The 14,267-nt window shown below is 42.3% G+C and overlaps 1 protein-coding gene across 1 annotated transcript in view; it reads left to right on the top strand.

Moving 5' to 3' along the window:
• SLC7A6OS (solute carrier family 7 member 6 opposite strand) overlaps positions 1–7,576 on the top strand; it is a 32,374-nt gene extending 24,798 nt beyond the window's left edge. Inside the window, exon 5 of the mRNA XM_085639944.1 lies at positions 4,134–7,576. Within this exon, the coding sequence (XP_085496070.1) occupies positions 4,134–4,246 (113 nt within the window). The 3' untranslated portion in view covers positions 4,247–7,576. The remainder of the gene's footprint in view (positions 1–4,133) is intronic.
• The last annotated feature ends 6,691 nt before the right edge of the window (positions 7,577–14,267 follow it).

The following is a 14,267-nucleotide window of genomic DNA, read 5'->3' as shown; positions in this document are numbered from 1 at the left end:
CCTTCCCTCTGTCTACCCCGGACTCCCTTCCTCTTTCTCCCTCCCTCTGTCTCTCTCTCTCTCCCATGGTTTCCCTCTCTATCTGTCTCTCTCCCTCTGTCTCTGTCTGTCTGTCTCCCTCCCTCTGTCTGTCTCCCTCCCTCTGTCGTCCTCCTCCCTCTGTCGTCCTCCTCCCTCTGTCTGTCACCCTCTGTCTCCCTCTCTGTCTCCCTCTGTCTCCATGCCTCTGTCTCCCTCTCTCCCTCCCTCTGTCGTCCTCCTCCCTCTGTCTCCCACTGCCTGTCTCCCTCTGTCTCCCTCCCTCCCTCCCTCCCTCTGTCTCCCTCTCTCTCTCTCTCTCTCTCTCTCTCTCTCTCTCTCTCTCTCTGTCTCCCTCTCTCTGTCTCCCTCTCTCTGTCTCCCTCTCTCTGTCTCCCTCTCTCTGTCTCCCTCTCTCTGTCTCCCTCTCTCTGTCTCCCTCTCTCTGTCTCCCTCTCTCTGTCTCCCTCTCTCTGTCTCCCTCTCTCGGTCTCCCTCTCTCGGTCTCCCTCTCTCGGTCTCCCTCTCTCGGTCTCCCTCTCTCTCTCTCTCTCTCTCTCTCTCCCTGTCACCCTCTGTCACCTCACCCCAGCTTCCTGGGCACACACACTTCGCAGGTCGTTCAAAGACCATTTACTTGTTAATGAGGCTTTGTTGTGAATCGCCCTGCCCCCATAGAGCAGAGTGTCTCTAAGTCTGCGCTGCTGCGGTGGTGTTTGCTGACACTCTTTCAAAGGAATGCCTCTTAATTACCTGCAGTTATGTGCTAAATGGCCGTTAATACCGGTGTCATCCCGCGACACGCCCACCATTTGCAGGCGACACAGTACTGTGTCGGGACACACAGTTTGGAAAGCTCTGGTCTATACCCTTAAAAGAAGAAATTGTTCGGAACGTCTTCAAAAAATAACAGACGTACTTCCGCCCAACCGTCTCCGGGTGCATCTCAAAGTATAAAAGCATTTCAAAGGGTGTTTCCTACCACCTGCTTCGTGATCAAGGGGAATGAGTACAGGAGGATGTGCAACGGTTTGTGAACCCATCTGTGTCACTTCCTCAACAGTAATGCAGCACAAACGCTGCTTATCACTGCTGTACACACACCTCTCCTGATGTGTGGCAACATGGAAAACAAGGCAGGAGTCGGTTTTGGCACATTTCTTTGCCAGGTGGACCCACTTGCACTGCTGCTGTTATGCTAAAGCCAGTAAGACTAGAAAGGAAAAAAAAAAGCATTGGCAGAGCCAGTAGGTCGCTTCTTTGGAACCGATTTACTTTGCCAGTGCCATTCGTGGTGCTTTTTCATGCCACTGTTGAACATTGTGAAAAAATAAAGTGCGTGATGATGGGCCTGCTACAGGCTGCACTGGCTCGGAGTGCTCATGTATGCATCGGCACGCATGCCGGTGCCATTTGCTTTGTTGTTGTATTTACAAATCCCAGATTGTAGACGCCACATATATCAGCAAGTCAAAATATAAGATTTTTTTTTTATCTAGTGCAAATTTAAATAAAAAAGGGACCACAGGTTTGAGAGTAACACAAGAGTAGGTGGGGTGGAGGAGGGGAGAAGCTTTGCACCGAGGGAGGGAGCCCCCAGGGGAGTGAAGACAAACGCGCATAGATTGAGGAACTGCAGTGCAGGAAATAGAAGAACACTGAGGGCATGATTAGGAGTTTGGCGGTGCTGGAGCAGACCACCATTCCGGCGGCCCGCTCCCACACCGCCAAACCCATGGTTGGGCCACACGCCTGCCAGTTTACAAGTGTTTCTCGTGTCTGGCGGGCTTTTTTGACGGTGGTACTGAAAATGGTCACTGCAATGGGAATGCCCAAAAACGTTCCTGCACGGTATGGACTGTAAAGTCCATGCTGTGCAGGAACTATGGTCCATGCACACAGGGGTGCACATGTTGTACCTCCCTGCAAGCACCCCAGGGCCCAGAGGCACTAGGGGTCCCTGTAGGTCCCTGCCGCGGTTTTCATGGAGGAGGAACCGTTATGAAAAATGTGCCGGAAACTTATAATATGCTTGGCTGTACCGCTGCGGTCCTGCCATGCATACTGCTGCCTCTACACTGCCGCGCCTCCACCAGGGAATGTTGATTCCCTGATCACCAATGGTGGTCCGACAGCCCTAGTTGTAGTAGGGTGGTCAGTGTGCCGGTGCGGCGGTGGCTAGACTGCCACCGCCGCACCTCTGTGAGTCTGGTGGACCTCAGACCGCCATAATCGTAATCGGCCTTAAGTGAATGGTCGGGGTGAAGCGCAGGCAACAGAGAATCACACAAAAGTGTTGCAACAACGGGAGGGGGGGGAGGACATGAGAGCGAGAACAAAACAGACCGTGAGGGGAGGACAGGGGGTCGGTAAGAAGTACCCAAAAGAGAAAAAGGGGTGGGCATATACGAAAAAAGGGTGGGCAGTCACGGGGAGCACACACAGGAGATAGCTGGAAAGCATACACATTTTCTGGGGGAGTTTAATGAAAAAGTATTTGAGTGACTGATCGAGTCCCATAAATGGTGTGCTATTTACCATCCTCAGAAATAGCAGAAGTGTACTGTAATGAAAGTGCTACCAGCAATCAGTTGGACATAAAATACAAGAGGGCATAAAGGGATGTTCTTAGCTGTTGGTACATTACAAACTGATGAAGTAATCTTGGAAGACCCGCAGCATTAAAAGCAGTACCAGGAAAAAAAGTAAATGTTTATTTGGAATGGGGTAAGGAGAAGCATGCAAACATGCTGTCGTATTGGTAGGGTTTTTATACAATCATTTATTTTGTATTTGTGATGTCTTGTTGTTTTTGTAGACAGACATTTTCTTAAAAAAATTGACCTGAACAGTATTGTAGAGCATTTACATGCTTGTGTGGATCTTACTTAAAGGAGGCATTTGGTTCATGTGTGTATTTCGGTGGATGAAGCGGTTTTTTAGGCTGGCTTCAGTGTTCATATAATAGTCCTTGCACAAATGCTGCTGCTCCCACTGAAAACATTGCACCTCATGCTACAATAAACGCACTCCCTAGGCGGTGGCACTAAACGGCGCACAGCTTGACAGTGAGAGAGAACTACTGTTCGGAAACCCTCTCAATGTATATTTAGAAATGCAACAACAAGAAAATCCGGCCAGTAGCTAAAGCGGTCTTTACAGGTCTAAAAAGAAGTCAGTCCAATAAAAAAAAAACGCTTTGAGGGCTTGGTACCATATAATCTTGAGGTACAATAGTAAGTTTTTGAGGAAGTAAAAGTGAAGAGTTAAAAAATTATATATCATATCTCAGCTTGTTGCAGAAGCACCTACATTGGCCCACACTTTCTCCCAAACCAATCTACACCCGATAAACATCTTTACTAAAACCGTCTTTCAAGATTTCTTTCTACTACTGATGGCATTCACTCTTTACTTAAGAGACAATCCACCTACTAAGCTTGTAAGAATTTCCCAGAAGCAATAAAATGGCGATGCCCATTTCTGGAAATATTTGGCTTATAAGTAGGTATTCTCTATGTTGGCTACCTGCATATCTCGAATTTCTATGTCTTTGATCGACATCGAGCATTCTCACTAATTTGGTATTTGGAAATCACTTCCAATCTATTTAGTTTCAGTAGACAGGCGTAAACAGTTCAACTTCATATGCTGCTGTGTTTGTTATTGCAGCTGTCTCAAAGATATCAAAGTGCCCAGGTCCTGCTGGGAGGTAAGTAGGGGGAGGCAGTTTGTGATAAACCTACATAAATATTTACAAGGGAGATGCAATTTGGTAGAAAAACTGTTGAGGTGGATAACTTGTTGATCCTCTATGGAACCTGGCGACTTCTCCTTTACTGTGAACAAATCATGTTCTCTCTCTTTGTCGCAAATTGTGACTCTGTACAATGTAAATTAGTAAAAATGATTTGCACAGTTGCCACCTAATTCTGCCCCGGTTAGGGGTTCCTTTCATTTTCCACTACCGGTTCCATCCCCAACATCCTAGTTTGTCTTTGTATGAGATGTTTCGCCTAAACTAAATGTTATTTGTAAAGTACTCTACTGCTCCATAAAGCTAGGCCAGTGCTAATTTAACTGCTTCTCTAAAATGCATACCCCTTTCACTCTAGGTTACAGATATATGAACAGCGCAGTCTCAAGAGGTAGCGCATGGGACAAGTACCGCAAAGAAGTCTTCAAAGAGTTTGGCTACGACGGTGTGCCGGACATGGATTCCGATTAATTCTGCCACAGCTGGACGCAGCTATGTCCCGATTCATCCGACTGGGGGTCTTCGCTTTCTATTTTAGATGCCCACTTCCTTTACAGGGTGCCCAGATTATATTGGTGATGGATTTATTTCGACACAGTTGCACCAAGCACTGAAGAAAGCCTGTTTTAGTGACTTCTTACTGGTATTAAGGTTCAGAAAAAACCAAGTCTATTGTGCTGTTTTTGTTTTACATGGGTTTAATTTGCAAAACAATTTTTCGTCATTTTTTTTCTAGATTGTTGGTTGATAGTCGAATTCAGCAGCAGTGTTAAATCCGTGCTGGGTGTGCCAGTATTACACATTATTTGGTGACTTATTGTTGAACATATCTTTATTCTTCTTAGTCCTGCATTTATTCGATTGATCCTTCGTGAATCGCCAGTTATGTTGAGATTCTGTTTGCAAGGCTACAACAGTGGAGGGTGAGTGCTAAACCTCAATGTCACGAGTGTACTTGCGTCCTCTTTTTACTGAAGGCTACCCCTGAATAGATTTTAGTTTCCTTAGCAAGCAATCTGATACCATCTGGCACAGACTGTGAAATGTTAGCTAAATTAAGGCTGATGTAACTGCTAAATCCGTATCATAACTGTACATCTGTTTTTGTCAAACAGCAACAGGAACTACTTATAATCAGATGAACTTTAATAATTCGAGATTTCATTATGTATTTCTGCCTGGAAAGCTGTCGTTTAACTTGGTCTCATTGTTTGCATGGGACACTTCCATTGCAAGGCCTGCCTTCGGTTTCTAGCCTTCAAGTCATTTCCAAGCTTAGTAACATCAAGTCGTTCTGCAAACAGGGCCAATGTGCTTTTAATATGGGTCCATATAGAAGATACTTTTGCAGAACTATTTTCAGTCTCAGTGTGCATTTGTACGCCACACCCGAGTCTGCAGAAATTAAAAGCTTTAGGTTCCTAAAAAATGTACAACTCGTTAGACATTTATTGCATAAAAAACTGCTAGTTCTCGATCCCAGAGTCCCATGCTTTCTTTTCAAATGTGCAGAAATTGTGTTTGGAAACATAATAGCATTACCACAATCAACCGTCGCCTGCGTCTTCTGGAGTCTGGCTAAAACGTCCTCTCCCTTGAGGAAGGCTTCAACCAACAAGTAAATCATGGCTATCGAGAGGCCCGGTTCTAGCTGGAGGAAAAAATGCTGCATTGTTTTGTCAGATAGCATCTCCATGTCTTTTTCTGATTGGTTATCATCTGTGCAAGGGTGGCCAATGGGGGAATCTGCTAACCTAGAAATGTGTCAGTTTCAATAAGAGAGCATGCTGACAGATGATGATTAAATTGAGACAGGCTCTTTAAAACCATTTGGACCTCGAAAAGAATCTAACCCATAAAATAGAACACCTAATTTCTGGTTGTAAAGGCAACATTGTGTGTCTAAAAAAACATTTTTTTTCCATAAAATAATTTAAGTGTAGGTTGGAAAGTAGCAGCAGGGGAGAATTGAGAGACAAGGCTGGAGACCTTCAAAATAAGTTGAGTGATTTTACTTTTCAAACCACACTCTACATTACAACACTGTAGACAATTCTAGTAAATTCATTTAATTTACTTAGCATTTAATGCTAGTCAAGACTTCCAAGTAGTTCACAAAATGTCTAACAGTAGCTGTGCCTCAGGCTACAGAAAGCAGAGGAACTCTTAAACCATTCTGCAATTCTGACATGTAGTTTCCCATATGTCTCCTAGGAACAACGTCTTTGGCACTACGTTCCCTATTTCTATTTGCCGCCCCCTCGGATATTTTTATTCTTTTCCAGCAGCTTTTGGTCTTATAAGGTTTTTTTCTTTGTTTAAAGCCATTGTTTTTCAGGACAGAGTAGTGTTGGCCAATTTTTGAATTGTTCATCACTTCCAAAGGATCTGGAAGAGGAAAAAAAACTTTATTGTGAGGTCCGGAAGGTGGAATAAGGTTATTTAATTCTTTCCTCCTATGGAGTACTTCTATGAAAGGTTCCTGCAGTGTTCAAATCGTAAAACAGCTAATCGATATTCTGCTTTGGATATGGAATGACTTGTTCTTGCAGCTTGTTGGTTTAGCATAACCTGTTTTTCCCATGGAAATTGAAACTTGCATTTAATGTTTATTAGAATATAGTGTCATAAAATATTGTCCACCACAAGTGTCATCTCTTAATCAAGTTTTCCTGATTGAGCAGATGCCATTGTGATAGAATTCCTATATGTTTAGAGAAACCGCTGATCAACTCTGTTCCCTTTAGAAATTTTGAATAAACATGTTCTTCTGTTTTAAGCCTTGGTAACAATTTTATGCTTAATTTTTCTTGGAGATACAGTAATTCATGTGACTTATGCATGCACTGTGCAGTTTGCGTGGCAAACTAGTTGGGTTCACACTATATCATTGTTTGTGTTAATTAGATGTTTGCTTCTAAGGTTGTTTCATGTAGTCATTGCTGCTCTTAGTTTTTTCCAGTTTTTTTGCTCAGCCTCAAGCCCAAGCTACTAGATGCACATTGAGCTAGTCCTTACATCTTTGTTACTTCTTTTCAATCAAGATATTGGCTTGTTATGATAAGCTCTCTCCTCTAAGATTAGGCCTGCTGGAGGTGATCGAGCATAGGCGTTTCATACTATATGGTGTGTGGATGTCGAGTAGAAGACCATTTAAGTAGAGAATATACTGAACATGGCACACACTCTTACTTTTGGGTTAAATTAACAAATTTGTATTGCATTTTTTTCAAAACGGTAGAAAACATTTTACACCATCCAGTTTATCTAATCTTTTTACCTCTGGTAAAAAGGACATAATGATCAGTCAGACGAAATCTGACATGTACTTTGAGAAGCTCATATATTGAAAGTGTAGTTTGTAAATAACAGATTTTAACTTTGCAGTACATTGATCCAGTTGTTACTCTATAGCCCATATTTGTTAGTTACCAGCAGAGACTCATTTATTTTAGTTTTCACTGTGCCCACTTTTGCTGATATTAAACGGAATAGAGTCCATCCTACTTTCCCAGCCAGAAGGTGAGCATTTGATTGTGGTTTGGCTGGGTTTAATAGTAATGGTACCTGGCTGCATAAATCATCATCAGTTAAGCCAGCCGAGTAGGGGCCTACAACGTCAGGGTTGTATATGTGAAATTAAAGAAGAGCATCATGATGGAGCTTTATTGATGTGGAATTCATATCTTGTTCTTTTATTATGTACATATTTTCTGTATAAGTAAGGCTAGCACAGCCAATTTAAAATATTGATTATTTTGAATCCACAGCACTGAGCAAATAAAGCTTGTTATAAAATTCGTAGTAGTTTTGATGTTTGATTAATATTTTGTGATTGGATTGGGTCCATTGTGTATTAATGTTTTGCATTTAACTATTTGACCACATTAGAGAACTGGTCCCAGAATCATTTGTACCGAATTTAATTTGTCTTGGTAACATCACAGAGGGTACAGGAAACCCCAATCTCAGATTGGTCTTCTTCTGGTAACCTCGGAGGAGCACTGACAACGGCTGTCTATCCCGCAGCCTTCAAGTTTGCCACAATTATTTGAATGGGATTCGTCCAGGTGTTGAAAGGACTTCAGTTTGATTTTTTAGGCCTTGCGTTTAGAAAACGTAATACATTCTGCCACAGTTGCCTGGAGATAATGTTTTTTTTCCCCTCAAATATGTAGCCAGCGAGGAAGATGTTTATCAGAAATAGCGTTAAAGACCCTGGAAGTCATATTCTAGTAAGAGCCAGTTGCTTTGGGGTTTGAATGTAAAATCTTGAATGTTCACTTTGTTCTTCAATGTTGGTGTTGGGGGAGGATGTTTGATTAGGTGTGTTGCGTAAGTTACGACTTTAGCTTAACTCTACAAGGTGTTCTTTTCCACCCACGGGTGTCACAGGTGGGCTTGGTTTAGTGCACCAGCGATGAATGTGAAAGACAAGTTATTGTGGCCCCACAAGACACTTCAATGTGTAATTAATATAGTAGTATTGCTTTTGGTTTACTAACAATCCCATAAAGAGAACAGGGGGACCGTGAAAATAGCAATAAATGTTACTTTGTTATTCACAGTATCACACACACTGGACTAAGAATAATCAACACTTTAAAGCTAAAAGTGTTCGGTTTCCCAGTACATCTAAAACAACTACACAGACTATTATGAAAACAACAACAAGACATTATAAATAACAAAAATAGAATGAACAGTTCCAGCATTGCTAAAGTGCAATTTAAGATGCTCTCTAGAACCTAACACCCGAAGGCCTTCTTCTATGCGCTATACTGTGAGAATCCCAACTTTAACACAACCCCGAGATATTTGGGTTCGCCCTTGACACCAACCTTGCCCTCAACTAAGAAATAAGCAGTCTTATAGTTATTATACAAAAAAGTAATGGGTGGACTGCTTGACATAATCCCAGCCACTGGTAATTACCCAAGCTGCATTCTAGTCATTGGTTGTTTTGACCCTCTATGCAGCCATGTTCAAATCTGATTTGGTCCTGCTTCAATAGGACTAGCCCAGCTTCAAATGCCTGGCAAGGCACCCCTCCAGTCTGAAACACAAGCAGCCCTAGACCAGTCACTAGTCACAGAAAGCATATCTTTATTTTATCTTGGGATCAGCTACCGCTCAACCCGGACTGGGGGGGGGGGGGGCAGGGGACAGTGTGGGGGAGAACAAGGGGGCACAGGGGGGGTACAGGGGTCCTAGGCCACTGCAAGATAGACCAATTTTGCAGATAAGAGTGAATTTCGCCATTTTTGAATTTCTGCAAAAGTCTACGCCCAAGCCCACTCGAACATAAAAGAAAAGTGAACGCAACTTTGGTATGTTGGTTCTTGTGAATATGGTAGCGCTTTTCATAATAGCCCAGTGACCAGGATGGGGTCGAGGAGCATTTTGCAAGTTGAAAGATGGTTAGAAGTATAATTTGTGTCTCAGTAGTACCGGCATGTAGTGACAACACCCTAGAGCAGTGAATCTTAACCTGTGGTCTGCGGACCCCTGGGGGTCTGTGACTGTCTAGGTTAGAAAACAAAATAAGTGCTATGTGGCTGGGCCCCAAGCTCAGGGACACTTCACTTTAAAATATCATATTAAAGGTTGAAGCCACATGTTGCAGAGTTCTTTGCGTCCCCTGAAAGTTCAGGCGATAATTAAAATGTCAAGTTGACTGTGGGGATTGATATACTTGCTGAAGAGGTCTGAGTTGTGTCTAGTGGAAGCTTTCACATATCAGACATTCCCTGGCTTGCCAGTGTTGAACTTAGCCTTCGTTCGGTTAATTTACAGCTGGGTTTTACTGACCCCTCTACAAACCGCTCCGGCAGGCCCCATATGACCTGGTCGCTTCTAAAATAGTGCTTTTTGGAAGCCCCTTCTAAAAAAAAAAATGATTTGGGGAAGCCGCTTCTAAAAGAATGCTTTTGGAGAGCTGTAAGGCGAGTGTGGCCACATATGTGGTGTTTGCTCCAATAGATAATACTGCTAGGCATTTGATCAGATCAGGGGGCAATGGGGGGCAATGGGAACTGAGTCTTTGGTTCCGTCACAATGAAATACCTTTTATGTTTCCCACTGGGTTTAAATATTAACCTGAATTCTATGCTATGCCCCTGTGAGGGGTATTCTGGGCAAAGAATGTTGCATTTTACGTTCTTTTGTGGATTTTATGTCATGTACTTAAAAGTACTGTTTGATCCCCTTTCTAAGAAAACGTTGCATTAACAACCTGAAAGCTGCCCTGGACATACTTTTTCAATTGACGGGTGAGGAGGAGATTATCCACTTGGGCGCATTTCCGAAAGCAGCAGTGAGAGCCTGCGACACCATGAACACTATATAGACTTGCTGCAATGATTAAACGTGTACTACACCTTTTGCACTTTTTGTCAGGGGTTTTCTTTGTTTTTACTCATGCACGGTGTCTTAAATTATTTATATTATATGTATTATATTGCACTGTACTGTACTTTTATGAATAAAATTTGCATTCAAATAAAGTTTCAAATTGAATTTGACTCATAACAAACAAATAGGGTAAATACACTTGCTGCAAAGCACAACATTTAACATGCAAATCACAGATTTGTATTTCATGTAGAGAGACATGTGGATAAATGATTTTGTCCTAGAGATCTTTGTATTATTTGCATAAATTACGATCCCTCCAATGTAACACAGTGACCCACGTCAAACAGCTAACACAAAAGTCAAGGCATTGCTTTAGAAGCCTTTTTTTTATTCCTCAATCTTTTTTTATTCTGAAGTTGCTAAAAAGGGTGCTGTTGTGTAGTAAAATATATATATATATATATATATATATATATATATATATTTACAAGAGCAGGCAACCCTAACCACTGCGTTACATTTTAAATTCTGACTCTGTTACTCTATGTTAGGCACTCTAACATTCAGGGACAGATTTATCAACATTTTGTGTCGGCCTTGTGCCATGCAAGGTAGCGCAAGGGCGATGCAAAACTTAAGTGAAATTTATCGATCCACGGAAGGCCACCTTGTGTGGCCCTGCATAGCTTGATAAATCTAGAGAAAGTGCAAATTGCTGCCTTGCATTAGCATACCCCAGGGAGGCGTTCCTTCCTGGGGTAGGGTCCTTTCCTGTACAAAAACAATCCTGCTTACAACACCGGCACCCTTGATGCAAGGGTGCCTACATTGGCGCTAGGCAGCCAAAAGTGTGCCAGCACCGAGAAAGGACAGGAATGCGCCCCATAATGTTAAATTCAGTGCATTCCTGCTCTTTTATGCAGCACCGAAGGTAGCTTGTTGCGCTGCGTGATGAAATGGTAAATATGGCCCTCAGTGCCTACCAGTATGAAGATATGAAACTCGCACACACACACTGCAGCTTTCATCTCCCATACACTGATTCACACACTTGTAGGGGAGGGATTGTCTGTTGTTAAGCGCCCACACACCCTATATTGGGAGGAGTAGCACTATTGAAAAAAATATTTTTAAGTTTCAAAAGAGGAGTTTATTGAGAATAGAGAGAAAACATAACCTCAATATATCACAAATTATATCATCAAAAAATTATAATGAGCTGAATATCAATAGTATCATAAGAACTGAACTAACATATACAATTGTATTAATGGCTTTAAACAAAAAGAAGTCTATACGATATTAAACATAAAGCTAAGGCAAGTATGGCTATATAAAACTTCAATTAATAATAAAACACATTATAACAAAAAAAAACAAGGAGGCTTGGCCACTTCTTGCATGTACAGGGCAGGAGCAAAGGATTGTTTTGCACTATCATCCAAAAATTGTGTGACTGAGGACCATAAATGTAGTCTTTGTTTGGCAAGAGACATAGGAGATAAAAAAAGTTTTGTCTAGTCTATGATTGTGACAAACAGAATACAACCAAGCCAAGTAGGAGAGTTTGGAAGCGTCCTTCCAATTTTTGGTTATCTGCTGGAAAGCCGCTGCTAGCAGTAAGTCAATAATTGGTCATTGTGTTTTCTTTATATTCCAACCTGTAGCAAGGCTGCCTAGAAAAATATTTCCAGGTGTCAAAGGGACACTAGCATGAAAAATTGATCTGATTTGTGTCCAGACTTGAGTCCAGAAAGGTAATGCCCGTGGGAATGTGAACAATAAGTGCTTTAAATCATCTTGTTTAGTGAGCAGGACCAGCAAGTATCGGAAACATCAGCGTGCATTTTATGTAAGGAGGATGGCGATAAAAGGAGTCTATTTAAAATTAAAAAAAGGCTTTGGGTAGCAACAAAGGTAAAAAAAAGTAGAGGCCTTGGATGAGATACGAAGTAAAATGGGCCAAGTAGGATCCGGTAGCATAGACGGAGGAGATAGGGCCTTGAAATAGGAATAAGAATCTAATATAGCAGAACACAGGGACAAAATTGTATTCCAAGCATGGGAGGGTAACTGAAAGAGAGAACGCATGTTTGGAAATGTAAGGAAAGTTTAGTTATCAAACAATTGATGCACCCACATGATACCTTTTTGTCTCTCCATGTTTTCCAGTAGATGGGTTTATTTTTAATACGTATAAATCTATTATGCCAGATAGAGGAGGCGAGGAAAGAATTAATATCATAAGGGGTAAAGGAGAGTTCAAAACTTTATATGAGTGAGTAATAATAGGTGTAGAAAGTTTCAGTGGTTTACGTGTAAAAGACAGATATTCCTGAAATGAGAAAGATAGGATCACTCCAAATCGACCCATAGTGGGGAGTCAGAAGTTGTGTCATGTAGCCATTTAGATAAGTGTCTTAGTACGAAGGCTTTTTGATATCTGGGAAATTGACGCCACCTTCTGATTTTGGTTTTGTTAGTGTTAATAAAGACATTCTGGGTTTTTTTTATTGAACCACAAAAAGGATATGAGTATCGAATTGAGTTTATGAACTAATCTTATAGGTATGGGTAAAGGAATAATAGAGATGATGTAAAGGACGATTGGAGTTAACATAATTTTAATTGTGTCTAGGCGACCCCACCAAGAAAGATGCAAGGGATGCCATTTGGCTGCGAGTATTCAACTTTTCTACACATTTGTCAAACTTTAAAGAGATTGATGCTTTGTTCGACGAGGTAAACCATATACCAAGATATTTAATCTGTTTTGAATTCCAAGTGAAATTAGAGATCGAAAAGTCATCTTTAAAAGTATATTTATTTAGGGGTAAAATCTCACATTTATAGGTGTTTAATTTATAGCCCGAGACCCCTGCATAGGACTGAACTTCCTTTAAAAAAGCAGAACAGGCGAAGGGGAGCAAGATGGCGGAAGGCTGAGGCAGCGTCTACAAGGCTAATTCCCCCGATCTTTAACACACCGCTGCAAGCTGTATGAAAAATGCCTTTCAGTTGAATACGATGCTAAAAGAAATTGCTGAAGTGATATTGGATTTGCTACAAATCAGTTCTTGTCAGTGTACTCCCCCTTGCTCCGTGATACTAAGCCAGCAAGTAAGGGAGCTGAGACGTACCTGTGGAGTGCAGCAGCAGCTGGGAACTCGCCGGAGCTGTTGCTTTGGAGATATCCAGCCTGACATGAAATCGAAGGGTCCCGTAACAGCGGCTGCGGTGGTCTTGACACGAGGAAAGGCAGCAGCGGCTGCTCAAAGCCCGCCAACGGAGACGCTAACGCTGGAAGGGGTAACGCCGGGAGCTCCGCGGCAACAGGGACGCCACGGACTGACAGCGAGCCGGAAAGACCCCGGTGACAAGAAAAGGCGAAAGGGAAAACTCGAAACGGACTGTCAACCCAGGACCGGCCCGACGATTGTAGAATTGTTATTGGGCAGGAAGAAGGTGACTGGCGCCACTGATGATGTGGGTCAGGGCCAGCAAGAAGGTGGAGGGCCGGAGCCTGAAGGGGACCTCGCTATGGCTCTCGCTGTGGATGCTGCTCCCCAGGTGCTGATCAGCCTGGCATCGATGTCAATCAAGACAGAGCAAACTCAACAAATTGAACAAACAGAACAGGTTAGAGGTGTGTTGGAGGGGGGGGCTCCTATCTGGTTCTTTAAATAAAATGTCGATTTTGGAGTCTGTGGATGTCATAATGATAGATGGTACTGGGGAGGGAGCTCGACAAGTACAAGTAGGCGAGCCAGAACCAGATAGGCTGAGTAACACCTCACCAGCACAAGTGAACAACATCATCAGTAATGATACTGCCGGGAATAAAGATCAGGAAGATGTTGTACAGACTGACCCTGAAATAATGACACTACGAAATGAATGTTCTGGCATTGATGCAAGGCAGAAGGAACAACGAAAGGATATAAATAGTAGCCAGATAACATTAAAAAACGAAAGAAGGGGGAAAAAACTCAGAAATAAGTCTAATTTTAAAAAGCGGAACAAGAAATCACCTGGAAGCTCTAAGCAACAAAGGCTAACAACTAACAAGAAGCAACATATAACGGATATTGAGAAGGAAATGTCAGAGCCCTTCTTTTCTCTCTCAGACGGAACA

This window comes from Triturus cristatus, chromosome 12 (genome assembly GCF_964204655.1).
Source record: "Triturus cristatus chromosome 12, aTriCri1.1, whole genome shotgun sequence".
NCBI classification, from domain to species: domain Eukaryota; kingdom Metazoa; phylum Chordata; class Amphibia; order Caudata; family Salamandridae; genus Triturus; species Triturus cristatus.
Note: the sequence above shows the minus strand (reverse complement) of the source record. Positions and strands in the feature narration are given on the sequence as shown.